General features: G+C 41.5%; 1 protein-coding gene across 4 annotated transcripts in view; it reads right to left on the bottom strand.

Moving 5' to 3' along the window:
• The window catches only part of GPAT3 (glycerol-3-phosphate acyltransferase 3), a 67,167-nt gene extending 40,135 nt beyond the window's left edge, over positions 1-27,032 (bottom strand). Inside the window, exons 1-3 of one of the 4 annotated variants that reach the window (XM_027600585.1) lie at positions 26,906-27,032; positions 25,762-26,052; positions 18,312-18,378 (exon numbers count right to left, since the gene is read on the bottom strand). In XM_027600585.1, coding sequence (XP_027456386.1) covers positions 18,312-18,378; positions 25,762-25,902 — 208 coding nt within the window. In that variant the 5' untranslated portion in view covers positions 25,903-26,052; positions 26,906-27,032. Of the gene's footprint in view, positions 1-18,311; positions 18,379-25,761; positions 26,295-26,384; positions 26,523-26,905 lie in introns of those variants that run through there. The other 3 variants (XM_027600584.1, XM_027600586.2, XM_027600583.2) reach the window with 3 other exon arrangements.
• Positions 27,033-27,262: the final 230 nt, after the last annotated feature.

Genomic DNA, 27,262 nt, shown 5'->3' with positions numbered 1-27,262 from the left:
GAAAATATATTCATCACCAAAGATGCTGAAGGAAGCACAAAAAAGTCCACTTTCATTCTTGATTTAAAAGAACAAGAATCAACAAATACGTAACATAAGCTGGAGAGCTAGATCAAAGGCATACGGGGCATACTGGGAAGACACTGAAAGCCCCACAGCCTGTCCCCAGCCACAATGGCAGCCAGCACCACCGGCATCCGGCACTGGACCGGAGTGGAAACCAACACAATTGGACAAGGGAAAGAAAGAAAGTATAAGCTGGAAAAGAAAGAAAATACAAACTAAGTTGAGTAAGAAGTCATTAAACCATCACTATTTGAAGTTAAAATAACTACTTATCTGGAAAAAAAAAGGAAAGAAAAAAGAAATCTATGGTATGAGAATTCTTACCTTTATATCCTTCTATGTTCCTAAAATCAAAAACCTTCCAGCCTTGAATGACACACTGGCCAGATGGACCTAACAGATATATTCAGAACATTCCACCCTAAAGCAGCAGAGTACACATTCTTTTCAAGTGCACATGGCACATTCTCCAGAACAGATCACATCCTGGGTCAAAAATCAGGCCTCAATGAGTACAAAAAGACTGAGATCATGCCACGCATATTCTCTAACCACGATGGTATGAAACTAGAAGTCAACCACAAGAAAAAATTTGGAAAGACCATAAATATGTGTAAATTAAAGAACATCCTACTAAAAAATGAATGGGTTAACCAGGAAATTAAAGAAGAAATTAATAAATACATGGAAGCAAATGAAAATGAAAACATGACAGAACAGAACCTTCAGGATGCAGCAAAGGCAGTCCTAAGAGGGAAGTAAAACAATACAGGCCTTCTTCAAGAAGTAAGAAAAATCTCAAATATACAACCTAACCTTACACTAAAAGAGCTAGAAAAAGAACAAAAAAATGAAGCCAAAAGCCAGCGGAAGAAGGGAAATAACAAAGATTAGAGCAGAGATAAATGATATGGAAACTAAAAAAAAAAAAAAAACAAACAATAGAACAGATCAATGAAACCAGGAGCTGGTTCCTTGAAAAAATTAATAAAATTGATAAACCCCTAGCCAGACTAATCAAAAAGAAAAGAGGAAGGACCCAAATAAAATCACAAACGAGAGAGAGAAATAACAATAAATAACCACAGAAATACAAAAATGAACTATTGGGACTTCATCAAGATAAAAAGCTTCTGCACAACAAAGGAAACAATCAACAAAACTAAAAGGTAGGAGACACCTGGGTGGCTCAGTCGATTGGGTGTCTGTCTTCAGCTGGGATCATGGTCCCGGGGTCCTGGAATCGAGCCCTACATCAGGGTCCCTGCTCAGAGGGGAGCCCACTTCTCCCTCTGCCACTCCCCCTGCTTGTGCTCTCTCTCTGTCAAATAAATAAAATCTTAAAAAAAAAAAAAAACTAAAAGGTAACTTACGGAATGGGAGAATATATTTGCAAATGACATATCTGGTAAAGGGTTACTATCCAAAATCTATAAAGAACTTATCAAACTCAACACCCCAAAAAAACAAATAATCCAGTAAAGAAATAGGCAGAAAACACGAATAGGAATTTTTCCAAAGAAGACATCCAGATGGCCAATAGGCACATGAAAAGATGCTCAACATCACTCATCATCAGGGAAATATGAATCAAAACCCTGATGAGATACCACCTCACACTTGTCAGAATGGCTAAAATTAACAAGTCAGAAAACGACATATGTTGGCAAGGATGCGAAGAAAGGAGAACTTACACTGTTGGTGGGAATGCAAGCTGGTGCAGCCACTCTGGAAAACCGTATGGAGGTCCCTCAAAAAGTTAAAAATAGAACTACCCTATGATACAGCAATTGCACTACTAGGTATTTACCCAAAGGATATAAAAATACAGATTTGAATGGGTACATGCACCCCAATGTTATAGCAGCATTATCAACAATAGCCAAACTATGGAAAGAGCCCAAATGTCCACTGACTGATGAATGGATAAAGAAGATGTGTATATATACATAATAGAATATTACTCAGCCATAAAAAAGAATGAAAGCTTGCCATTTGCAAGGACATGGAGAGAGCTAGAGAGCATTATGCTAAGTGAAATAAGTTAGTTAGAGAAAGACAAATACCATATGATTTCATTCATATATGGAATTTAAGAAACAAAACCAATGAACATAGTAGGAAAAATGAGAGGCAAACCAAGAAACAGACTCTTAACTACAGAGAACAAACTTATGGTTATCAGAGGGGAGGTGGGGTAGATGGGCTAATTAGGTGATGGGTATTAAGGAGGACACTTAAAGAGATGAGCACCGGGTGGTGTATGTAAACGATGAATCACTAAATTCTACACCTGAAACTAATATTGCACTGTACGTTAACTAGCTAAAATTTAAATAAAAATTTGGAATGAATGAATGAACAAAAAAAATAAAATCAAAAGCTTTTCAATATACAAACAACAATCAGAAGATATGATGAAAGAAGCCACTCCAGTTACAATAGCAACCAGAAATATAAATTTAAGAGGAAATATGCAAAACTCATCTGAGAAAAACTTTAAAACATCCCTGAGGGATATGAAAGAACACCTAGACAAATGGAAAGACATAATGTCCTTGTAGAGTCTTACTCAACATAGATAATGTCAAGCTGCCCTCGGAAAATTTATACATCTCATACAAGTCCAATAAAAATAGTTGCATTTCCTCTGGATCATGGACAAGCTGTATCTCAAGATTGTATGGAAAAAGAAGCAAGCAAGAATAAACAGGAAGATCCTGTGAAGGGAAAGCAATGAGGACAATAATCCCTACTGGATATTAAAACAATCTATTAAATCTATTAAACTATTAAACAATAATTAAAACAACATGATGGTACATAAGAAGATAAGTAAACATACGGAACAAAATAGAAAGTACAGAAATAGATCCAAACAAATATAGGAAATTAAGGATGCACTACAAATCAGTTGCATAGAGATGAACTTTTTTTTTTTAAAGATTTTATTTATTTATTTGAGAGAAAGAGAGAATGAGAGATAGAAAGCATGAGAGGGAAGAGGGTCAGAGGGACAAGCAGTCTCCCCACTGAGGAGGAAGCCCGATGTGGGACTCGATCCTGGGACTCCAGGATCATGACCTGAGCCGAAGGCAGTCACTTAACCAACTGAGCCACCCAGGCGCCCGAGATGAACTTTTTAACTGGGTTTTCCACAACTGGAAAGCCATCTGGACAAAAACACCAGAATAAAAGAATCAGTGGTCTAGAACTACAGTTAAAAAGAGCGATTCGCACTCATATAATGAAATTTCTTGTTAAAAAAGAAGAAAATTTCTAAGTAATAAATGGAAAGGACAACAGGATATGGGGGAAAACACAAGGCTCAGAACAGTGTTTACTGTATGTCGTCTTTGGTATTAGTAAGTCAAAAAATCACAAACATTTGTATTATAATAGATGTTTGCAATAGCATGAAGAAACACTGCAACAATCCATAAGAAACTAACAGGGAGTAGAGGTAGAAAGCAATGGGTGGAAGCTATACTTATCAAAGCACATGTTTTTAAATTACTATGATTTTTGTACAATGTGAATGTATTACTTATGCAAAAAAATTAAAATATTTTTTAAAGATGTATAAACCCAAATTTAAAACATTGCCACAAGAACTTGCAGACACATATCCTGTGTGTTCATCTGCTAGCTGTCCCAGAATCACATCAGTCTGATGGCCCAGCGTGTCCTCAAAATTGTAAAGACAAAACAAAGTGAAACTTGACTATAACCACTTTCCGTATAACCCCAGTGTCACCCTTGCATTTCAAATCTTACCCCAAAATACTTATTTTCTAGGTTAGCTTTAGAAGTCTCTGATAATCCCCTACCTCATGTGTATAACTCATGGAAAAGCAGTTTACAGAGAAGGCATTCAAAGATTTTATTTCTGAAAAGGAGTTGGTAGAGGACATCTCTTATTCTTGGGAGAAAAATATAGCACAAAAGAGTATCGGTGAGCAGAGGAATGAGGAGAGAGAAAATATAAAGTTAGAATTCTCTCTTCCCTCAGTTTTCATTCCCTCTGCTCTTATTTTCTTCCCTGGTTGATTCTTGTCTCGTCCATTTATCTTTTCCTGTCCCTTTCCTATGAATTTTTCTCTAGTGTTTGTAAATGTCTTTCACTCTGTGAGTTCACTAAATCCACCATTTCAACTTTCACCCTCCATAAATAACTCCCAAATGTGCACCCATAGCCTGACTTCTTCCCCAAGGCTCACACTTTATATGGCTGCCAAGTCATTCCATCTCTCCACCAACCCACTGCTCTTGTGCAAGGCCCCATGACCTGTAGAAAGATTTATCATGCAAATGGATGTCAAAAGAAAGCTCAGGTAGCAATATTCATATTTAAAAGACTGTAACAAGAGACAAAGAAGGACACCACATGATAATAAAGCAGATAATCCAACAAGATGTAACAACTGTGATTATTTATGCACCCAACATGGGAGGACCCAAATACATAAAACAGTTAAAAACAAACATAAAGCACCGAATCAATAGTTATACAAAAATAGTAGGGGACTTTAACACCCCACTTACATCAATGGCCAGATCATCCAAACAGAAAATCAACAAGGAAAAAATAGCTTTGAATGACACACTGGACTGGATGGACTTAACAGATATATTCAGAACATTCCATCCTAATACAGCAGAATACACATTCTTTTCAAGTGTACATGGAATATTCTCCAGAATATATCACATATTCAGCCACAAAACAAACCTCAACAAACGTAAAACGATCGAAGTCATATGATGCATCCTTTCTGACCACAACACTACTAAACTAGAAGTCAACCACAAGAAAAAATCTGGAAAGACCACAAATACATGGAGGTTAAATACATGTTACTAAACAATGAATGGGTCAATTAGGAAATAAAAGAAGAAATAAAAAAGTACATGGAGGGGCACCTGGGTGCCTCAGTCGTTAAGCATCTGCCTTCGGCTCAGGTCATGGTCCCAGGGTCCTGGGATCGAGCCCCACATCGGGCTCCCTGCTCGGCAGGAGGCCTGCTTCTCCCTCTCCCACTCCCCCTGCTTATGTTCCCTCTCTCGCTGTCTCTCTCTCTGTCAAATAAATAAAATCTTAAAAAAAAAAAGTACATGGAAACAAATGAAAATGAAAGCACAATGGTTCAACACCTTGGGATGCAGCAAAGTGGTTCTAAGAGGGAAGTTTATAGCAACACAGGCCTACCTCAAGAAGCAAGAAAAATCTCAAATAAACAACCTAACCTTACACCTAAAGGAGCTAGAAAAAGAACAAACAAAACTCAAAACCAGCAGAAGGAAGGAAATAATAAAGATTATTTTCATTTAAATAAATGAAATTGGAATTAAAAAAAAAAAACCAGTAGAACAGATCAATGAAACCAGGAGCTGGTTCTCTGAAAAGATCAACAAAATTGATAAACACCTAGGGGCGCCTGGGTGGCTAAGTCTGTTAAGAGTCCAACTCTTGATTTCAGCTCAAGTCATGATCTCAGGTCGTGAGATTGAGCCCTGTGTCGAGCTCTGCACTGGATGTGGAGCCTGCTTGAGATTCTTTCTCTCCCTCTCCCTTTGCCTCTCCCCCTGCTTGCTCTCTCTCTCTCTCACTCAAATAAATAAATAAATCTTTTTAAAAATTGATACAAATCTAGCCAGACTCATCAATAAAAAGGGGGGGACTTAAATAAAATCACAAATGAAAGCGGAAAAATAAAACCAACACCACAGAAATACAAAAGATTGCAAGAGAATATTATCAAGAATTATATGCCAACAGATAGAACAACCTAGAGGAAATGGATAAATTCCTAGAAACATATAAACTACCAAAACTGAAACAGGAAGAAATAGAAAACTGGAACAAAACAATTACCAACAATGAAATTGAATTGGTATTCAAAAATGTCCTAACAAACAGAAGTCCAGGACCAGACAGCTTCATAGGTGAATTCTACCAAACATTTAAAGAAGAGTTAATACCTACTCTTCTCAAACTATTCAAAACATAGAAGAGGAACGAAAACTACTGAATTCATTCTATGAGGCCAGCATCACCCTGATACCAAAACCAGATAAAGACACCACAAAAAGAGAGAACTACAGGCCAGTATCTCTGATGAACAGAGATCCTAAAATCTTCAACAAAACAGTAGGAGACCGAATCCAACAATACATTCAAAAAAGTCATTCACCAGGATCAAGTGGGATTTATGCCTGGAATACAAGGGTGGTTCAATATTTGCAAATCAAAGTCCCATTACCTTCCAGAATGGCTTGCCATCTACTGTCTCTCCTTTCTCCAATTCCCTCTCCCTCTTCCTGTCTAATCCCACTTCTGCAAAGCTACCAGATTCATCTTCCCAAAACTCTGAGATCCCCTCACCTAAGGAAGTAATTTCTTAGCCTGGCATTTAGGGCCTTTTAGGACTTAAACCTAAATATCTATCCAATCTCAACTCCTACCTCCAATTCATTTTCACTCATTCTAGCCCCAGCCAAACTAAACTGGTCCTTGGGCCCCTAGTGTTTCCTGGGCTCTCTTACCCTCCTGCTTTTGGTTACAATTTCTTCCACCTGATACCCCATTCCTAAAATCATTCAAAATTCTTCACATCAGCAGAACTCCATTTTCCCCTTTTTTCTGTTTTCTTTGAGCCCATGAACCACCAACTCCACCCATTACATGATGCAGGCATTGTCTTAATTGTTTATAAGCAAAGACCAAAAAAAAAAAAAAAGTTATATGTCATTTCATGACTCATGAAAGTCATTTAATGTCATTTGAAATGAAATGTCATTTCTAACTTCCTAAAACAAGCTTATACTAAAGGACACAAGGGGAGGCTTATCCTATGGAAGGCAATGGCTTCCCTTAAGAAAAAAAGGACATTAGTTCTTTTTGTTGATCACAGAATGCTTGCCTTTCTTTCTCCTTGAATATGTACCCCAATACACATGCTTCTCTACTGACTAGCGATCTTAGGCACAGGCTCGTTGTATATAACATCAGATGAGCATCAGAGGCTGAACACCATCACACGCTGGGATTTCATCATGCCTGCTGGCATCACATACTTGAGATCTGTTGTGGAGAAGTCATGTGGATTGGCGAGTGACAGGCAAATAAACTCGCTGTCGTGAACACATGAGTCACTGAAAATGAGGATGTTCATTTATTTGAGTAGATTTGTATCAACATCATTGCAGAGGCAGGAAGAGGAAGTGATATATTTGCATGATACACTTACAGATACCAACCTAAACAAAAACCTTACCACACTCGGGCTTTCTGGTCCACTCTGTTTCCCTGTGAAATGCACAAGTGCGGGCAGCCCAGCACACAACACCATAGAAGCACAGAGGGAAGGCCCATCGATTCCAGAAACACTGAGGCAAGACAGGGTGAAGGCTCTGCGACCCTAACAGAAAAACAGACCACGCGCCAGTCTTTCCTTTTGTTCACCAGGTGTCCCCAGAAGTTACAGAAGACATAAGGGCTCTATGGGTTTTATTCCGAGGAACCTTCAGACAACAAAGTAGGACTCCAGGGAATTAATGTCCTTCCCTAGCCAGCCCGAGCTTTGAGGGAAACAGAACCCTGAGGAAGAGAAGCAGGAACACCAGGCCCCTGACCTAGAAAAGTCAGTAAGGAGGTACAGAGGAGAGCTTTCAAACTACTGAGGTTGGCACACCAAGAGAAGGTCCTAAGGGTTTTGCACATCCCCAGGGTATGCAGACACCACTAGGCCACAGAGTCATGTTACATGTTAATTCACGTTACAGATGTAATACTGTAGCTTCCTCCTACTCCAACCCAAGAAAAGGACTCTGTCTAATCACAAGTCCAACAGGCTGTCTCCTTTCCCTGAGCCCCAAGAGCCAATCCTCAACAGAACCACCACTATCAGCCACCCATCTCCCCAGCCTTCTGGGCACCAAGCATGCTTTGGCACCTTGGCCCCTCACCTTCTTCTTCATTCAAAAACTTATCCTGCCCCAAGAGCTTCAGCAAGAAAACAGAGAAGATTGGGAAATGCCATTATAAAACCCCCTAGAGAGGGGAGAAAAGGTGTAGAGGGCTTAAAGCGTGCTGCTACTTGTTGGCAGAATAAAGAACTGATGAAGAACTTTCTTGCTTTCTCTGCTTATGGAGCCAGTGGCCCACAAACAGATAACAATGCTACAGAGACAAATACTACTGAAAGACAGATTAAAAACTGAAAAACTTAAAATTTGTATATGGAATTTATTACAACCAAGATGACAAGGCACTGCTAACAACTAAAAAGAGTTTTGTTATATAATCCATGCCTTTCCCCAAATTCTCAACTGTCCACTCTATGTGTAAAACTTTTCTGAGAAATCTACCCAGTAGCCTGACCCAGTTTTATGATCATTTTTTGCTAAGGAGCTCTTTCTTACACATAACATTTTACTTTAACGTAAGCCAGTCTTTTTGTTCCATCTTTTATGGATATGGAGAGAAAGAGGGATGGCTTCTTCCTCCTAATAATTAACCAACTGTCACATGAATCATCCCTTGGTTTTCTTCCAAATTCAGTCATCAACCTTCACAGGTCTGGTTGGCCACTACAGTCATCCTTTTTGCAAGCTTCAAAATTTCCTCTTTACTATCCTTAATAATAAACAGTAAACCTGGGATTCTCTGTGCCTTGACATCACATCTAAACCACTTTGCATTTGAGCCCTTCATATCTAATGTCACCCTCTTAGCCAACCTTATTTCTATGTTTGTTCCCTTCTACGAACTAAGCTCATTCCCACTGCTATGCAAGCTATTCCCCCATTCCCCAAGTTTAGAAAGCTCTGTCACCTCAGTTAATCCCAAGCCACCTCTACATGACCAGTTCAACACTAACACGTCCACCAAAACATCCTCTCTGATGTCCCCCATCCAGGATGATATCTTGTCATGCTATGGTTATGAACTTTCTTCCTCAAGTTAATTATATTTATTTGTGTGACATTCAATACCATCAGCACCAGCTAGCTTCCGACTGTCACAGGGATGTGTGGAGATTGGTGATATCTCCTTAAGTGGGCCAAGGGTTGCCTGAGGGCATAGTTCAGCATATGACGCAGGTACACAGAAAACACTCGGTAAGCATTTTTCATGCAGAGACCAGGATCAGTGACTGTGAGTGGCTCATCACTGTGGAGTTCAGTGAAGTTCAACATGCTGGTTCTGCCATGAACTGCAGCATCATGGTAGTTTCTGTGCTCGCCCTGGCTTTCCATGCCTGATGGTCTAAAACTCTGCCTTCTGAAGTGGCAAGCCTTTTCCTACCACGTTTCTTTCTTTCTCTTTCTTTGTTTCTTTCTCTCTTTCTTTTTTATAGATATTTTATTTATTTATTTGAGAGAAAGAGAGAGAGAGCACAAGCAGGGGGAGTGGCAGAGGGAGAGGGAGAAGCAGGCTCCCCGCTGAGCAGGGAGTCCAATGCGGGGCTCGTTCCCAGGACCCTGATACCATGACCTAAGCTGAAGGCAGACACTAAACCGACTGAGCCACCCAGGCACCCCAAGGCTGGCTTTTCTATCCCATTCCAAAGCATCCTCCTTGGGTAAAGGATCTTGAATGTCACCTCTCTCTCTGATAGCTCATTCATCAAAACAATCAAGATTACTTTAAATTCTATTCCATTTCCTAGGTTATTTAAAACGCAGCTAAGAGCATTCGGTCAATGATACGGCACTTCCATACGGCACTTCCAATTACATCGGTCATCAGTACAACCCCAAACAATACAACCAAATCTATGCCAAAAACCCAATTACTCAAAAGATTCTCCTCCTTCTAGTTAGTGATCCTTTGGTACACACTGTGAGAAACTCTATCTATTCTCCAGATCAAGAGTGGTGACAAGCTTTTATCAGGAAGACCGACTCCAAAGCAGGCAGCAGTGAGAAGTTGTCTGCAGGTTTGTGTTAAGGACGCTAATCGTGGTTCAGAGGCAAGGACTCATTACCCAGTGATGTCTGCCAGGGTTGTGGGAGGGGTAACAGAGTGGATTTGTTGACCTGTTATTTGGAATAGGATACAATCAAAAGCTTTACTGAAATAAAGGTACATTCAATTTTCCTATTCTCTACATGGTTTATGTATCTGTAATAGAATAATTTGCCCCTTTTTAAATTTTGAATAATTTTCTGTTAGTGTCTCTCAGTTATCAAGATGAGAAGTACTTGGGGCGCCTGGGTGGCTCAGTCATTAAGCGTCTGCCTTTGGCTTGGGTCATGATCCCAGGGTGCTGGGATCAAGCCCCACATCGGGCTCCCTGCTCAGCGGGGAGCCTGCTTTTCCCTCTCCCTCTGTCTGCCATTCGCCCTGCTTGTGCTCTCTCTGTCAAATAAATAAATAAAATCCTTAAAAAAAAAAAAAAAAAAGAGAAGTACTGAACTAGAAGTACTGGAGGTGTACTTGTTCTCCTGAGGAAAGCAAATGAGAAAATCAACTCCCTTTTTCATCATTCTATACCCCAGTAGTTCCCCAGAAACTTACAAAATAAGCAATGTTGATTATAAAAGAGGAAGATTTTAATCCCAGATATAAAAACTAATCATGAAATTAACCATGTGTTTATACCTATTTTGAAGCATAAACGGAGTGGAAGAAGGGACATTGTAATCAGCTGTCAGTCAACACTGCAGAGAAACTAAGAGGCATTTATAATTAATAGGCAGAGTTTCATTTTAACAACTAACGTTATTTTTTTAAAAGATTTTTTTTATTTATTTGAGAGACAGTGTGCAGAGAGGCAAGAGAGAACATGAGTGGAGGGGGGAGGGGCAGAGGGAGAGGGAGAAGCAGGCTCTCCACCGAGCAAGGAGCCTGATGTGGGGCTCGATCCCAAGACCCTGAGATCATGACCTGAGCTGAAGGCAGACGCTTAGCCCACTGAGCCTCCCAGGCGCCCTAACAACTAACATTTTAACATCTCATTCACTATACTGTTGACCCATTTCTTGGCTGACAGCCCACATTAACTTTGTTGACTTGGACATGACTAATGTGATTAAACAAGAAATCCCACAATAGAGAAACATCTGTAAAACTTCATTGTCAAATGAGCCATTAAATCAATTAAAATGTCAACCTTAATGTTTGGCATTGATGTAGAATATCTTTTATTACAATCCTAAATATTCTCAATAGAGTGATTTCTTTAAAAGTTCTGCTGATGATTTGAAACTGGAAATGTTATGAGCTTCCTAGTATGTGACAAAGCCAACATTCAGCAGAGGAGTTCCCATTTGTGGAAGAGTTACCACAACTTCTAAAGGGAGAACTGAGAAGGCACCGATTGACCAGAGGAGCAAATAAAGGGAGAACTGAGAAGGCACGGATTGACCAGAGGAGCAAATAAGGAAGGTATAGTTTAGGCAGGGAGTGGCGGCAAGGGATTTTGAATAGGAAAGACAAATTGAATTCGGATTTCTTTTCAGTTGGCCTTCCACTAATTCTATGATTTGAAACAAGTTACCTGAACTCCTTCCCCTATAGTTTACTCATCAGTTTAGTGAGAATTAACAAGACCTTCGTCGTGTAAATAGTTTTGCACAATGGAGCCATTGTTTAATGGTGGTGATTATTGTTGTTATTATTGATAGGTTGTTGTCTATAAGGTAGAAACAAAATGGAGCAGCTTTGTTCTTTTGACTGGGGTTTTCTCTGAGGGGTAGGGCAGACAGAGGAGTGTGTTTAAAAGCAAAACTAACTTCACAGAAAATAGGAATAGGGCACAAGGTATGTCACCTACTTTGTTAGTGCTATGTGACAAGAAAAATTATCCGAAAAAAAAAATAGTATGTTTTAGGAGCTTCCTAACAGCTTTCTTAAGATGCGAGCCTATCACTTGCCTTCCACCATCACTTCGCAATGCAGAGAAGACCTTAGTCTGACCTGACCTTTTACCTTCTTTCCTGCCACAACCACTCCTTCCTGCTTACTTACTGTTGGCCAGAATTAAGTGCTAAGTCATCTCCTTTCAGAGGTTAGAGTACATAGTTCTATACAAGTCTCCAGTCCAGTCCAAAGTAAAGCTCCCTCCAAAACAGTATTTTCATCAGATTATGAGGCAAAGTTTGAAGGAAGATTCCCTTGTCTCACCTTTACCTTTCCTTAAAGAACAGGCCTTCTCTCCCCCATCCAGTGTTGTCTGCTAACCCTGTTGTTCACAAGCCTTGCCTCACATTCCATCCTTCCCCATATCAGCCACCAAAGACTGGAAATCAAGTTCTGGTCCTTCAAGGGCCTATTTATTAGAAAACTAAGAAAAATTACGCTAACAGTATTGGGTACCAAGAGATGAACGCATTAGTCTCTAAGAGCAGTGGTTTGCAAAGGAGTGGACAGAGGTTAGGGCAAGAGACAGGATTTTGCCCTCAGGGGACATTTGGCAATGTGTGGAGACACTGCTGATTGTCACATTAGGGGTGCATTACTATTATCTAGTGGGATACTGCTGAAGATCTTACAACGCATAGGACCTCTCTCCATGACAAAGGATTATTCAACCCAAAATGTCAGTAGTGCTGAGGCTGAGAATCCTGCCTCTAAGAGATAATATATATTTTGATTAACAACTCTTGTTCCATAGGTTCAAGTTTTAATTCCGGGCACTGGTCAGACTCAACAGAGATGTGTTTCAGAGCAGGTAACCATCAATCACACCCTTGAGACAAATATTTCGTTTTTATTTATATAAAACTAGTTCTATGCATCAGACTAGACTCTAGTGGAGCAATTCTTGATATTTTATTTAGTTGGGTTTTTTAAAATTTTTATGCTTAAAATATAAGTGTAACCAAAAAATACGAGTTTAACAAAGAAAAAAGATACCCATTGTCATATTTGCTTCAGATATTCTTTAGAGAAAAAAATTAGAGATACAGTTAAAGCCCATCTCCCCATCCTTCCTCCTCCCTCCTAGAAGATAACCATTAACCTGTGGTATACATCAGTTTCACATATATTATATACTTATCTACATCTATCTACATAATTACATAGTATCTGCTTATAGTAGTAATTTTAAATAAATGTTTTTATACTATACATTTTCTTTTTGCTCAACATTAATATTTGTGTACTTTGTTCTCTTCACATAAATCCAGTTAATTCATTTGAACCAGCTCCCATACTAATTTTCCTCCTGATGAGTGACTGCATTGTCCCCACATTTTCACTATTTGTATCCACTTGTAGCAAGTCTCCTAATACATACATGCTGAGAGTTTGAATAGGTTTGATATCTTAGAGAAGTGGAAGTGAGGGACTATAGACTAAATTTCATGTAATATGAAAATTTCATGTAATAAATTTCATGTAACAAATATCATGGACTATTGCACTTAGAAATACAGACGACTAATCCTATGGTTTACAAACAAATAAAGGATCAAAACTTTGTCTTGCCCAGAGCTGTATTAAGCTGTGAGGATAAAAATTTATGTTATGCTAGTGAATTTTTTTCAGAATCACCTGCTATTAAGTCATTTTTGTTCCAGGAACAAAAACTGTACCCCATATGTCCAGTAAAGCAGTATCAATAAATAAATAAACATATCTGTAGACCATGACTGAATCTCGGTTCAAACAAATCAATTATAAAAACATATTTAAACTGTTAGGGGAATTTATATATGGACTGTGATTAGATGATATTAAAAACTTAAGTTTGAGTTAACTTAGTAGCACTGTGGCTATTTTTTAAAATCCTTTTTTTAAAAAATGCATGAAAAGATATGAAATCTTATATTGATTGCCTTGATTATTTTAGCAAAAAATAAGAAGGCACAGATGAATCAAGTGTGGCAAAATCTTGACAAATATTGCCTATATCAGGTTCATTCTAGTATTTCTCTACTTTCGTGTATGTTTGAAAATTGTCATCATCATCATCACCACCCTCAGGCACACGATTTACGAACAGAGGCAGACTAATAAGAGCAGGTAGACATTTGGCAGTGATAAGGAAAATCTCACTCTATACTCCTTCCATATCCCATAACTGGATTATTCTTCTCTCTATAACTAGCTAGACAAGTTCCAGTATTTTATCAGCAAGACAACCATTAAATGCATTACACTCCATATCCATGAGGACAGCAGATACTAACTTGTATTCAGGGAATTTACACCAACACAATACTACTAAATCAACTTAGTTGATTTAAACAGACTATCAAACACCCCCACCCCCCACCCCCCAGCCTGCCCAGTGGGGTGCCTGGGTGGCCCAGTAGGTTAAGCAGCTGCCTTCGGCTCAGGTCATTATCCCGGGGTCCTGGGATCAAGCCCCCATTGCATCGCTTTGGGCTCCTTGCTCAGCAGGGAGTCTGCTTCTCCCTCTCCCTCTGCCTCCCCCTGACCCCCGCTCTCTCTCACACACTCTCTTCCTCTCTCTCTCAAATAAATAAAATCTGAAAAAAACAAAACAAAAGAGCCTGCCCAAAACAAAATGAGTATTGAAAATGATATTCAAATTTCTGTCACAAAATATTATCCCACATTTTCTATAAATGCAAGAGATTTAATATTGATGCAAACAATGTTGTACCAGTATCAACATGGTTAATCAAGTGTCACAGAAAGAATTCCAAAAGTAAAATCAGAGGGAAATGTTAGGCAGCCTGAATTCTCTCTGAATCGGTGTAACATCAGAAGTTTCACTATAGCATTTTGTCCTCTGTGTGTGTTTGGGTGGAGGAAGAGATGGGGAATGGGGGTAAGACATACAGGGCAAGAGAGAAATTTAGCATGGGGGTTTAATTAACAATAGGCCACGTGACCCCAAATCCCTATGTGTGGTGCCTGCTGGAGTGGGGCAAAGGGGAGGACCTGAGGACGTGGTATGCATTTCCCATGCAGATATTGCTAAGTCAGGCCAGTGGCACATTCTAGAGGACAGTGCCAAAATGACTGAGCCATGGCTTCTATTTATTTGTATTGTTTGTGACACCTCTAGGACAAGGGCAAACTCGGGCCTTTCTTCCTGCCTGTTGACTTTTGGTGCTAAGCATTCAAAATGTCCTAGTAATATAATCCAATTTATAGTGGAACTGATCTCCGGTTCTGAAAATGGCATAATGAATTACATTCACTACAAGTACAATCCTAATTACTAACTAATTGCAGTCTATTGCACAATAAATCCTCGAAATCAGTCCAGTATCCAAGGATGAGGTGGGTGGCTCTTAACAGTCAATGGTCCCTTGCACTATTTACAACAGAGTAAGATAAAAGTTGATAAAATCTCAATCAGACCATGTTCCTGGGTCTGAGGAGATTCACTTGTCCCATGGCTGGAGTGGTGAAGCACATCTGCCTTCAGAAAACAAACTAGGGTAGAGGGTAACTACATTGTCCACTGAAGTTGAATGTTCAGTATAACATAGTTACTTAAAGAGGGGGAGAAAGATTTATCCTCAGTGTTGTAGTAACAGTGAGGAAATGCCCTTAAAACTGGAAGAAGGTGCAATAACAGGGCTTCTTAAGGAGATCTTGCTCATGAACCTATCTGAAGCTCAATCAATAAAGGAGACTGGGCGCCTGGGTGGCTCAGTTGGTTAAGCGACTGCCTTTGGCTCAGGTCATGATCCTGGAGTCCCAGGATCGAGTCCCACATCGGGCTCCCTGCTCGGCAGGGAGTCTGCTTCTCCCTCTGACCCTATCCCCTCTGATGTGCTCTCTCTCTCTCATTCTCTCTCTCAAATAAATAAATAAAATCTTTAAAAATAAAAAATAAAAAAAATAAAGGAGACCATTTTTTAATAGGAGACCCAGCAGAAGATGGCTGAAGACAGGAGAGAACAATTTAACCACAAAGATAATATTTCCCTAGGTTCAGCTTTCAGTTGGCTTATTAATAAAAGCACAAGAGAAATATAATGCAAGAGGGGTTTAACTGGAGAGAGAGACTCAAAAAGTGTGTCCAAAAATATCCTTCATCAAATAAAAGAGCAGCAGAAGAAATATCTGGTGAAAATAAACATAACTATTTCCCTGATTAGCCATTCTCTCCCTCTCAGTTTCCCGAACCTATCATCAGCACTATAGCACTCAGACATCTCCAGATCACACCTGCACTTCTGGGACCCTTGGCCTGCCTGTGACCCTTGCGTCAACTTTGACCCACTCAGCATTGACTGGCGCTCTTGTTGGCAGCCATACAGAGACCTGAGGCTCCAGAGGCAGAAGACTGAAGCAGCCGGGCACACAGTGCTCTGTGTGTTTTGTGTTTCATCACCCTCGGCCAGTCTGTCTAGGAGGAAGATATTCCCTCTCTGCTGACTCCAAACACCAGGGTATATCAACAAGGCACACACCCCATACCAGGGCTACCCAGGCAGGATGTAAATCAGGATGGGAGTGGAGGTGCATCCCATGCACAGTTGTGGGATTAACAGAGATGAAAGCAGCATGTATCAGAGACTAAATTAGATCCCACGTTGTCCTTTGCTTATGCACCTACTTGAGCATTTATCACAGTGAGCTGTCGGATACCTGTCTCCTCACAGGAACCATAGCTTAATCATCTATAGATATCTCATCAACCTTACAGGTAGCAAAGGCTCAGTAACTGCAATAGTCATTGCCAATTTCACGGCTAAAAGGAAGGACAGCTACTCTGAATGAAAGAAGATAAATTTGGTAGCCTTTAGCCTTATTCTAAACCATTATGATTTATATTTTCTCCTCTTGTTCACTTCCACTCTTTCCTGGAGGTACCATGGAAAAGATAGATGCATGGCAAAAAAAAAAAAAAAAAAATCCAACAAGTGATAATATTCACTTCAGTACAGGCTAAAAAATCTAAACCAATGCTAAGAACACCCTCACCTAGTGATTTTTAATCCTCTTAACCTACCAAATTGGAAAGCCTTGTGCCCTTTTAAATTCATGGCCCAAGACATGCACCACCACCACCCCAATCCATAGGGCTCCATAGAATTTCACTCAAGATCAGTGACAGCCCAAAGTCTCACCAAGCACAACAGAAAACCAGCAATAAAGTTGTTGTCTCCTTAAATCATAAGGATACACATTTAAAAATGTACCCAGAAAAATAAAAAATTAGTAGATCTGCTATGTCCAAGAGAAGGTATCTGACAACTGTATAGCCAGAAATATCCAATCTTGGTAAAATGTTACTGGTGCTAATACCTGATGTTCAAGTATACACATAAAGATCTACTAGTTGTTTCAATCATTTGAACATAACAATCCAATTACACAAAATGAGTAGATGTTTTCACTCAAATAGTTTATTTCCAAAATGCGTTGTGGTATACAGTTTCTACAGTTCCTTTCAGACAAGCCTCCAGAAGATAAATTACTCCTAGTGAAGCGTTTGACATTTTGATTATCTTTAATCCTAAATTAGATGGGCACAAAATTGTTTCTACATTATTTCTGACAAACAAATAAAGGCTTATTAGTCTTTTAATTAAGTCAAGTGACTTATTTATTCTTAATTTCATAGTCATCCCTTCCATAGAATTCTACTTCCCTATGAACCCCGTGTCTTAAACAATTCTTAAAATTCTTACCCGAAGTAAAAGGGTTTATTGGAACAACGGCAAAGCACTAATAGGCAGAGGCACTAGTGAGCTCAGTTGACTTTAACTCAATTCTAACAAAAATTAACAAGTGTTTTTACTATAGGACTTTTCTGAGCCTTTGTCACTATGTAATATTACCTTCCAAAAGCAAGGTGTCACATGTGGTGATTCCCAAGCTTATTTCACGGGGGGGGGGGGGGGGGGGGGGGTAATTATTTATTTCATGCATTACCAATCAGCCTTTAGTAGGAAAGGGTTTATCTTGAGGAACATTTTTGAGAACCACAAATTAGAATAAGGTGCTAATAAAACCTCAAAAATAGGTTTCACTCCAAGATAGTCCAATTAGCATTATTTTCTTAAACCCATTTACTTAAAACCATTAACTACATCTTTAAAACTACAGGCAACCACCTTTAAATGTATGCCTTTAGAATGCCCTATAAGAACACATAGATGAACTAGCACATTATTACCACCTTCACAGTGAAAACTCATTCAAAACTCAGGCAGCTGCTATTCTGCATAAAGAACAAAATTAGGAATGACCCAAGGCCTATAGAATGCACTGCTTTCTATTTCAAGTTCAAACTGGGTAGATGTAAATGTATCCAATTTGGATATCTTGACCATCATAAATGAAAAAGAAGACTTACCAATAGAAGCTGAGTTTTTAAGACCCGACTCCTTTGGGACTCCTTTTTCAATTCGTATTGTGGCCCACTGTTTAAAAACAAGTAGTGTTGTTAATGTAGACTGTTCCATAGACATGATGTAAAATACTCAAACCTTACTTACGCAGAAATGAAATTAAACATTAAGCCCCAGCACTCTCTGAATTCGAGATGCCCTAGTAAACCTCTGCGGTAGGAGTATTCCAAGGCTCAAATACACCCTTATATTCGTCACTGATCATGCTCTAATAAAATAAAATAGGCTTGCAGAAGGAGGCAGTCGACACTTGGGGAGCTGGAAAGGAAGTGGTGAAATCGCTAACCAAAGACACCACCTGGCCACCTGGTCACTTGCCTCTATTGAGATACACAGGGAAAATGTTATTATGAGAAACCACAGCTTTGTGAGAACTGAAGAACAGGAAAAATCAATTCCCATTTTTGTTTTCAATGTACGTAGGCGTATAAAGAAATATATCAAGATGTGATTTGTTATTTTCTTCTTTACACTTTTCCTATGCATTTCCAAAATTATCTACCATTAACATCAGAGTTCAAAAACCACAAGTGAACTTTGTTGACAGCATCCCAGAAAATCCCAATGGCTATTTTTCCAGTTTAGAAAAGGAATGATTAAAATACTATTTTGATGATTACAATTCCAGAAGCTAACATTGTCTAGACTGATTGGAGAGGAAGTGGGAAATTAGAGGTAAAAGGCATTGCGATCATTATAATTAGGACTTAAGTGCCCTTGAAGGAGCAAAAAGAATTTATCAAAATTGTAGTGGCCAAAAACAGGTATTGCTAGGCTCACAAGGAATTAAACAGATTTTTAAAAATTCAAATAAATAAGACAATGAAGGATAGAGACTAAATGACCTAAAACATATACCTGAAGGTCAAGGAGAAGGGCATGATCTGACTACATCAGGACCCCGCACAACATCCCAAAGAGCCAAGTAGGAACATGCTATTTGCACTTACAGAACAGCCTATAAATAGAGACTTAATCTTCCTGGCTTCAAGTGGCGAGTCACAAACGATAAGACTCAATCTTAATCTGATTGTGCCTTTTTCCTTCCTTGCTGATTTAATGCAGGCATTCTCAAACTCCTCAAACTCTAGACATACCTCTCGTCTCTTCTCAATAGAGGTAAAGGTTTATTTCCATAGTTTTTCACTTTAAAGTTTTACTACCTATTGTCATTTATAATCAGACCAAAGAGAGAATTAAAATAAAATTTTGTCAATAACTGAACATTTGTTATCTTGAAGCTCACTTTTTTCTTGTGGCCAGGTGATTTTATATTTTATAGAAATGGCAATTACCTTAGATTAGGACAATTATTCCATGCTTATGGGATGGAAAAAAAAATGATATTTTGAGGTTGTTATGGGCTGAATTGTGTCTCCCCCCAAAATTCATATGTGGAAGCCCTAACTCCCCAGTACCTCAGAATGTGACTGCATTTGGAGACAGGGCCTTTTTAAAAAGGTGACAAAGTTAAAATGAGGCCTTTAGGGTGGGCCCTAATCCAACAAGACTGGTGTCCTTCTAAGAAGAGGAAATTTAACACAGAGAGACACCAGATTTGTACACAGAGAGGAAAGATCATATGAGGACACAGCAAGAAGGCAGCCATCTGCAAGCCAAAGAGGCCCCAGAAGAAACCAAACCTGCCAACACCTTCATTTGGGACTTCAGCCTCCAGAACTGTGAGAAAATAAATTTCTATCGTCTAAGGCCCCCAGTCTGTGGTATTTTGTTATGACGGCCCTAGCAAACTGATACAGGGGCGTGCCTCATACAGCATGATGTACTACAAAGAGCTCCATGTTCTGTCACCAGACAAGTGTCAGAATGCATAACCTCTCCTGGAATGGCAACTCCAAAGGTCTGTCCTACAAAATGCAGTTACAGTGTCCAAGACTAGCAAAGTTTCAGGTTGGAGGAGAAGTCATTTAATGCCAAAGGAAATTTGTACTAGAGAACCATTTTCTTCTGTGGGCTTACTCCCAAGGAAAGGTGAAAAGCACCTAGGCTTTGCAGCCGGAGGCGTATGCGTATGAATTGCGGGTCTGCACTTCCTGGCCGGGTTCATCTCAGGAGAGATTTTTCACCTCTTGGGACTTCGGTTTCATCATCCCTAAACCAGCGACAGTATCAAGATAAAAGATGAAAGACGGTATTCCATCCAATGACTGCCACACAATAGGCCACAAAGTAGAAAATGTTGGCTTCCTCCTCCCTTTTCACACCCATAATCTATTTAGCTTCCAAAATGATCACTTTTTTCCAGACCACCAGTGCATCGTCCAATAAACAGCTATGTCTCTTCTACCATGCCAACTGATCAGGTAGGCCCAAAGCCAGAGGTGGGGAATATCTCTTCAGAAGTTCTAAGCCTCTTCCAGAGGTTATCTCAGAAAACATCTGCCTCCACAAACCACGAAAAATGCAGTTCTGTCCACAAGAAGATCCTCAAGTATGATGGTGGCTTCTAACAATCCCCATTGTTACTCCCATCTCACTTCCCCCTACAAGGACAAGTTGAAAGATACCTCCCATCAGGTTCTCACTCGCCTTTACCTTAAAAATCCTCTTGGGAAGCAAAAAGTAGCTGTCTCTAATTCACACACACACACACACACACACACACACACAAAGGGTTAAGTCTGATTTTAAGGTATCTTCCTTTTTATTCATATATTCATTTATTTATTTTTTAAGTAGGCGCCACACTGGGTGTGGTGTCATGACCCTGAGATCAAGACTCACACTGGGCTTGAACTCACAGCCCTGAGATCAAGAGCTGAGCTGATATCAAGAGTTGGATGCTTAACTGACTAAGCCACCCAGGCACCCCTAGGTCTGAGTTTTAAAGCTTAAATCAAAAGCTTGCAAAAATATGACGTTGTCACCTAGATAATTACAACTTTCGGCTTTTACGCTAAAAAGACATTTAAAAATTAACTAAAAAGAGAAAAGCAGAGGATGAAAATCATACAAAAATTAAAATATTAGGTTTATCCAAATAACAGCAGGCCACCATCTGTAGCATAAAAAAAGTTTCATGACAGACCTGTCATCTTGGCAGAGTGAGAACTCAGCATCTAGATTCAGATTAAAATCCCAATTCTAGGGGCGCCTGGGTGGCTCAGTCGTTAAGTGTCTGCCTTTGGCTTGGGTCATGTTCCCAGGGTCCTGGGATCGAGCCCCGCATCGAGCCCCGTATCGAGCCCCGCATCCGGCTCCCTGCTCCGCGGGAGGCCTGCTTCTCCCTCTCCCACTCCCCCTGTTTGTGTTCCCTCTCTCGCTGTGTCTCTATCAAATAAATAAAATCTTTTAAAAAATAAATTAATTAAATAAAATAAAATCCCAATTCTGCCACTAACAGCTGTATACCACTCTCTAGACAAATTAACTCTGTGACTCTCTATTCCCCGACCTAAGAGTGGGAGTAATATGGCCTCTGTCAGAGAGTTGTGAAATTAAGCGCATTGACTGGGTAGCTTTTCTTTATTATTACTTTCTGTCATAAACAGCCATGGCCTTCTAGCACGTTTATTGTATTTCCAACACCAGGAATAATACCTGAGTATTATATTAACATGACATCTATTGACATGCCTTTTAAAAAAAGATGAAAAACTAATTGGTGGATGGAGGAAAGTGTAAAGGGAAAGAATAATAATTAAAATAAAACATTTTTTTAAAGATTTTATTTATTTTATTTGAGAGAGAGAGAGAATGAGAGATAGAGAGCACGAGAGGGAAGAGGGTCAGAGGGAGAAGCAGACTCCCCGCTGAGCGGGGAGCCCGACGCGGGACTCGATCCCGGGACTCCAGGATCATGACCTGAGCAGAAGGCAGTCGCTTAACCAACTGAGCCACCCAGGTGCCCCGAGAATAATAATTAAAATGAAAGACAAGAATAGTCTGCTCTGAGTATATATGCTAACTCATTAAAGATCTGAAGGTAGGTTAAATCTTAGCCACATAGGAACAAAAGCAAAAAAAACAAAAAACAAGATCAAAGAATATTCCAATTCAAACTCCACTGAGACTGGAGCATCGCCTGTGTATCATTGCTCTCCTTGACCTCTCCTCACTGACCTGCGCAGTAACTCTCTGAGGCATACTCCTCTACACCCATGTTGAAACTTAAGTGACCTACAGAAGGTCACAGGGCCAGAAATTCAAAGGAACCTGTCCATGCTTCCAGCTTATTCCTCAAAAGCAGAGGGAAAAATTAGTCTATTAACATTCATTATCTTGTCAATTGCCTGTGTTATCTGGTTAGATTAGATAATTTACATACCACTGCCCTACCTTCTTCTCTACCGATCCTATATTTATATTCTCTTCCCATCTTTATTTCCCTGTATACATGAGCCTTAGGCCAATGCATAGCAATCCTTCACCACCCTCACCCCCATCAACTTCTGTGGTTGAAAATGGCATTTTTTTAATCTTAAATCCGTCCATGTTCCTGTTTGGGATAAACATGAAAACTTCACACACACACACACAGACACACACACACACACACACACACCCTCCCAGAGATTCCAATACGTATATCCTACCATCCAAATGCACTACCCTCTACATGTCCCCAGCCCAAAGTTTTACTTTTCATTGTTTGAATTCCTAAAACAATTTTCCCAATATAAAGTTGTAATAATGCTGTATATACTCCTTAGAAATCATGACATACCCCTGGAAAATCACCAGTTTAGAGAAACAACCAAATCCGGTGAAAACTAAAAGCTAAGGAATAATGAGTAACAGAAGGACTGGGACTCGCACAGAATCGACAAAAAGGCAGGGTATTTGTCCAGGACTAAAAATGTCCTAATACTAAACAACCAGCACAACTTTTAAAGGAATTATCCCTACAGTCAGGAAAAGCAATCCACTGTACTTCCTAACTGAAATGTCTGTGAAACATCTAAGGCTGTTCTAGCTTAAGGACAAGAAGAAGCCCTGGGTCACCATTTCCCTCTTCTGTGCCTAAAGCAGACATCGCTATGGGATCACAGCTCCTTCCTGAGGAGCCCTGCTGCTCCCAAACACAGGTGCTCCAGTCAGCGACAAGTCAGAGTTGGCCCACAAAATGATCCCCAAAACAATGGGGATCATCACTCTGACCCAATAACTTACTCTAAGCAAAGAGGGTAGTTCCTTAGGCTGCCATCTATCCGGTTTCCAAGTAAGTGGTCTATCTCCCAGTAACAAGCAGCACATCTCTAAAGTCTCTTCAACTCTAGATGGACAAAAAATTAGAACTTCAGGCCCTACCTAACTGAAGACCAGATCCTGAACTGGATACATCCCCTCCAAGTATAGTAGTTATTTGCCAGGCTGACAGCAACTAGCTGGTCGCCCTCCTTGACATCTCTTTAGTTGTACCTTTAATTATTAAAGCAAGACATACTGGTGTCAGCCACTGGAAGCCAGTGTGTGGGATTTACCTTTATTCCAATCTAACTTGGGGTATAAAATCCGAAAGACTCTGCTATACGAGGGAACAACTCAATCATTCCAGAATTCTGAGAAAGAGTTCTGAACACCAGCCAAAGAGGATCATCTGCAATGGGGAGAGTATTGGAAGAAGATCTAGCAGTAAGAGGCAGCCTAAGAAATCCACAGCGCAGCATGACCAAGTTCAGAGTATGAAGTCAATTGGAAAGGTTAAAAACTGCACAGTATCTCCCAGGCAGAAACAACAGAACTTTTAAAACATGAGGGCTAAAGATGAAGAATCAAATATAACTTCTAAGACTAGACAGAAAAATAGCCACAAAAATAAAGTAAAAATCTGGGGCAAAACAGGAGATTAGCAGGTAGAAGAGAGTTGCAGGAGGTTAGTAGGTGAGAGATTAGCAGGTAATCTCCACGCGGGAGAGTAGCAGGTTAGAGATGTGTATCTGAGAGCCACCCCACTCACTGAGGGAGAAAAAAGCCAGGTCCTGGGGGTAGACCGGAGATAAGGGCAGAAAAATGAGAACCTGCATTAGACAGTCCTGTAGAAGTTAGAGAAAAAAAGGATGCTAGTGTCTAAATAATAATATTATTCATTCAATTAATAGTAGCAAATACTGTTTAGCACCTAACACCTACAGGCACCCTTCTAAAATGCTTGACATGTTAACTCATTAAACAACCCTATAGGGGTGCCTGGGTGGCTCAGACAGTTAAGCCTCAGGTCCTGATCTCAGGGTCCTGGGATCGAGGCCCAGCCTCAGGCTCCCTGATCAGTGCGGAGTCTGCTTCTCCCTCTGCCCCTCCCCCTGCTCATGCTCTCTCTCTCTCTCTCTCTCTCTCTCTCTCTCTCTCTCATTCTCTCAAATAAATAAAAGCTTTAAAAAAATAACCTATGGAAATAGGTGTTATATAATTATTCCTATTTTATAGATAAGGAAAATAAAGCACAAGAAGTAGGTGAATTCCCTAAGGTCACAAAATGAGAAGCAGAGCTGATTTTGGAAACAAATCTAAGCAAATCTGTATCCAGGGTCTGTAGTCCTCATCACTAGACTATAGGTCCTCTCCTCGGTTAAGACTCCTGTCTCCACTTAATTCAAGCAAACCACTGAACTTCTCTGAGTCTCTGTTTCCCTGCCCGGAAAAAGGGGATAACACTGGCCCTGCCTACATTTCCAAGGCTTTGGGGAGCATCTGATGAAACAGCAGAGGGGAAAGCCCTCTGTGATTTGATTAAGCTCTGTGCGAGGGTGAGCGGCTCACCTGCTCACCAGGCTCACCTCCATCTAACACGTTTCTTTGCAGAATTTGGAAGCAGGAGTGCAGGGAGAACGGAGGTTAAAGAATACACATTTTCAATGACATTTCAAGTGCTTTTGGTTAGATAAAATTTCCATGACTCCATTAAAATATAATCAGATTTCTCTCTACTGCCCGGCAATTGGTTTCTTATCTTGAGCATGAACTGGAACGTGATGCCTTTCTGGACGGCATGCCTTAGTACACGAAAGGACCTCTGAAACCTGGGGCTATAAAAACTGAGGGGAGTGAAGGGACAGCTGCACTACATAATGGATATTAAGAAATCTGTAATATAAAAGACGGCTGCCTTGTCATTCTAATCAGTAATAATAATAATAGCAATAAAGCAGTGGGTGAAGGTGGTTCTGTTTCCAACTAGGGGAACAACAGGTGGTCCCGTGGTCTCAACCCGGATCCCTCCACTCTGCGGGAGTAGCCAAGATGCTGTCTTCGCGTGACTGCAGGGGACAAACTGAAACGCGCACCCCTCGGGACCACTGACCTTCCAAGACGGTCCCCTCGCCTCAACTCGGCTCTCAGCAGCTCTACTCGAGGACACCACTGCCCCGGGGTCTCTCTCCATAAAAGCCCTTAAAGGTGTTGGGGCGCCGCATCCCCCCCCGCCCCGGTACTCACCTCTAAAGTTTTCACCAAGATCTTCATGTAGATCTCGGAGATGCCCAAAGACACCCCGAAGGCCGAAGGCAGGAGGATGAGGCCGAGCACCAGCGTCAGCCAGGTGGAAAGGACCTTCCCGGCCAGTTCTGCGCCCTCCATGGCTGGGCGCACCTTCTCGGAAGGGGTCCACGGAGGAGGTCCGAGCGCGACAGCTGTCCCTGTCCCCAGGCAGTCGGGCAGTAGCTCCGGGAGTAGAGGCGCGGAGCCGGGCTCCGGAGAGTCAGCGCCGCCGCCTCCTCGCACTCACCTCTGCAGGGAAATTGGAAAGGAAGGAAAAAACTTTCAGAACGACGGCAATTTCCTTCCTTCCCTTTCGGGCTCCTCCCGGCTCGGCCGGTTAACTGTTTCTCCGCTGGAGGCCCAGGCCAGCGCCGAAGCCACCGCAGCGGGCGCAGACCTGGTCGCGCCGGCCGGACGACAGGAGCCGGGGTGAGCGAAGTGACACCGCGGCGCGGCCAGGAGGGCAGCGCAGCCGGGAACGCGCCCCACCCTAGTGCCTAATTTCCTCTGGGTGGCGACTGCGACAACTCAACGGCTGATTCACCCAGGCCCTCCCGGAGCGCGGATCCCTGCGGACTCACCGCACCACTGCACACCCGCCGCGGGCGGAACTGGCGCCAGGCCGAGCACAGCGCCGGGACGAGCTGCGCTCCCGCGCCCGGCGCCCTATTTCTGCGCCCTGCTCTCGCCCCACCTCCCCCGCCACCCAACAGGGAGCTTCCAGGTTGGATCAGCACCGCCAGCGCCGCAGCCCCCCGCCACGCCCCGGCGGCCTCCCTTCTCCCCCGCGCCCCGCCTCCCCCAGCACGCCCAGCCAAGGTCCTTTAGGGAGCAGAGCTTTCTGCAAAATGTTAGCATTTCTTCAGCCCAAAATGAACTACTGACGTATCCGGGACGCTTGAGAGGGTCATGTTTGTATGGCTGTAAAACCACCTCTTTAGAAGGGCTTTCAGGGAGAGGGAAAGGCACAGAGCGCCGCTGAGCTGCTGTTTGCGCCGCTTCCAAGTCTCCCACGCCTCCTTCCCCTCTCTCAGCTGAGCAGCTGTGGGGCTCTCTCTTGCTCATCGGGAGAGGGGAAAAGCTCTCTCCCGGAGAAGCCTACCCCACTCAGCCGCCATGTCCCCGGCACAGGAATCCTTCGGCTGAGGGTCGCTCTCTTCTTCCTGGGGGAAGATTCCAACCACCGCTGGCCCTACCGCTCGTCCAACACTCTCAGCGCACGGAAGCTGCAGACAAATGCCAGGCTGGCTCAAATCTTCACCAAGCTGCCGCGCGCCTCCCGGACATTCAGTACGCCCCCCCTGCCCCCCGAACTGCTGCCGTGCTAGCCCTTACTAGAACAGTGAAGGGCAAAACCCTCTATGGCTATTTGCGACCTGATCTGTTCTTAAGAATGAACGTAAGATGGGATGTCGAGACTGTAGGAGATAAGATCAGGCTGCCCAGGGCTTCCAGATCA

This window comes from Zalophus californianus, chromosome 2 (assembly GCF_009762305.2).
Source record: "Zalophus californianus isolate mZalCal1 chromosome 2, mZalCal1.pri.v2, whole genome shotgun sequence".
NCBI classification, from domain to species: Eukaryota; Metazoa; Chordata; class Mammalia; order Carnivora; family Otariidae; genus Zalophus; species Zalophus californianus.
This window is presented reverse-complemented; position numbering and strand designations above follow the sequence as displayed.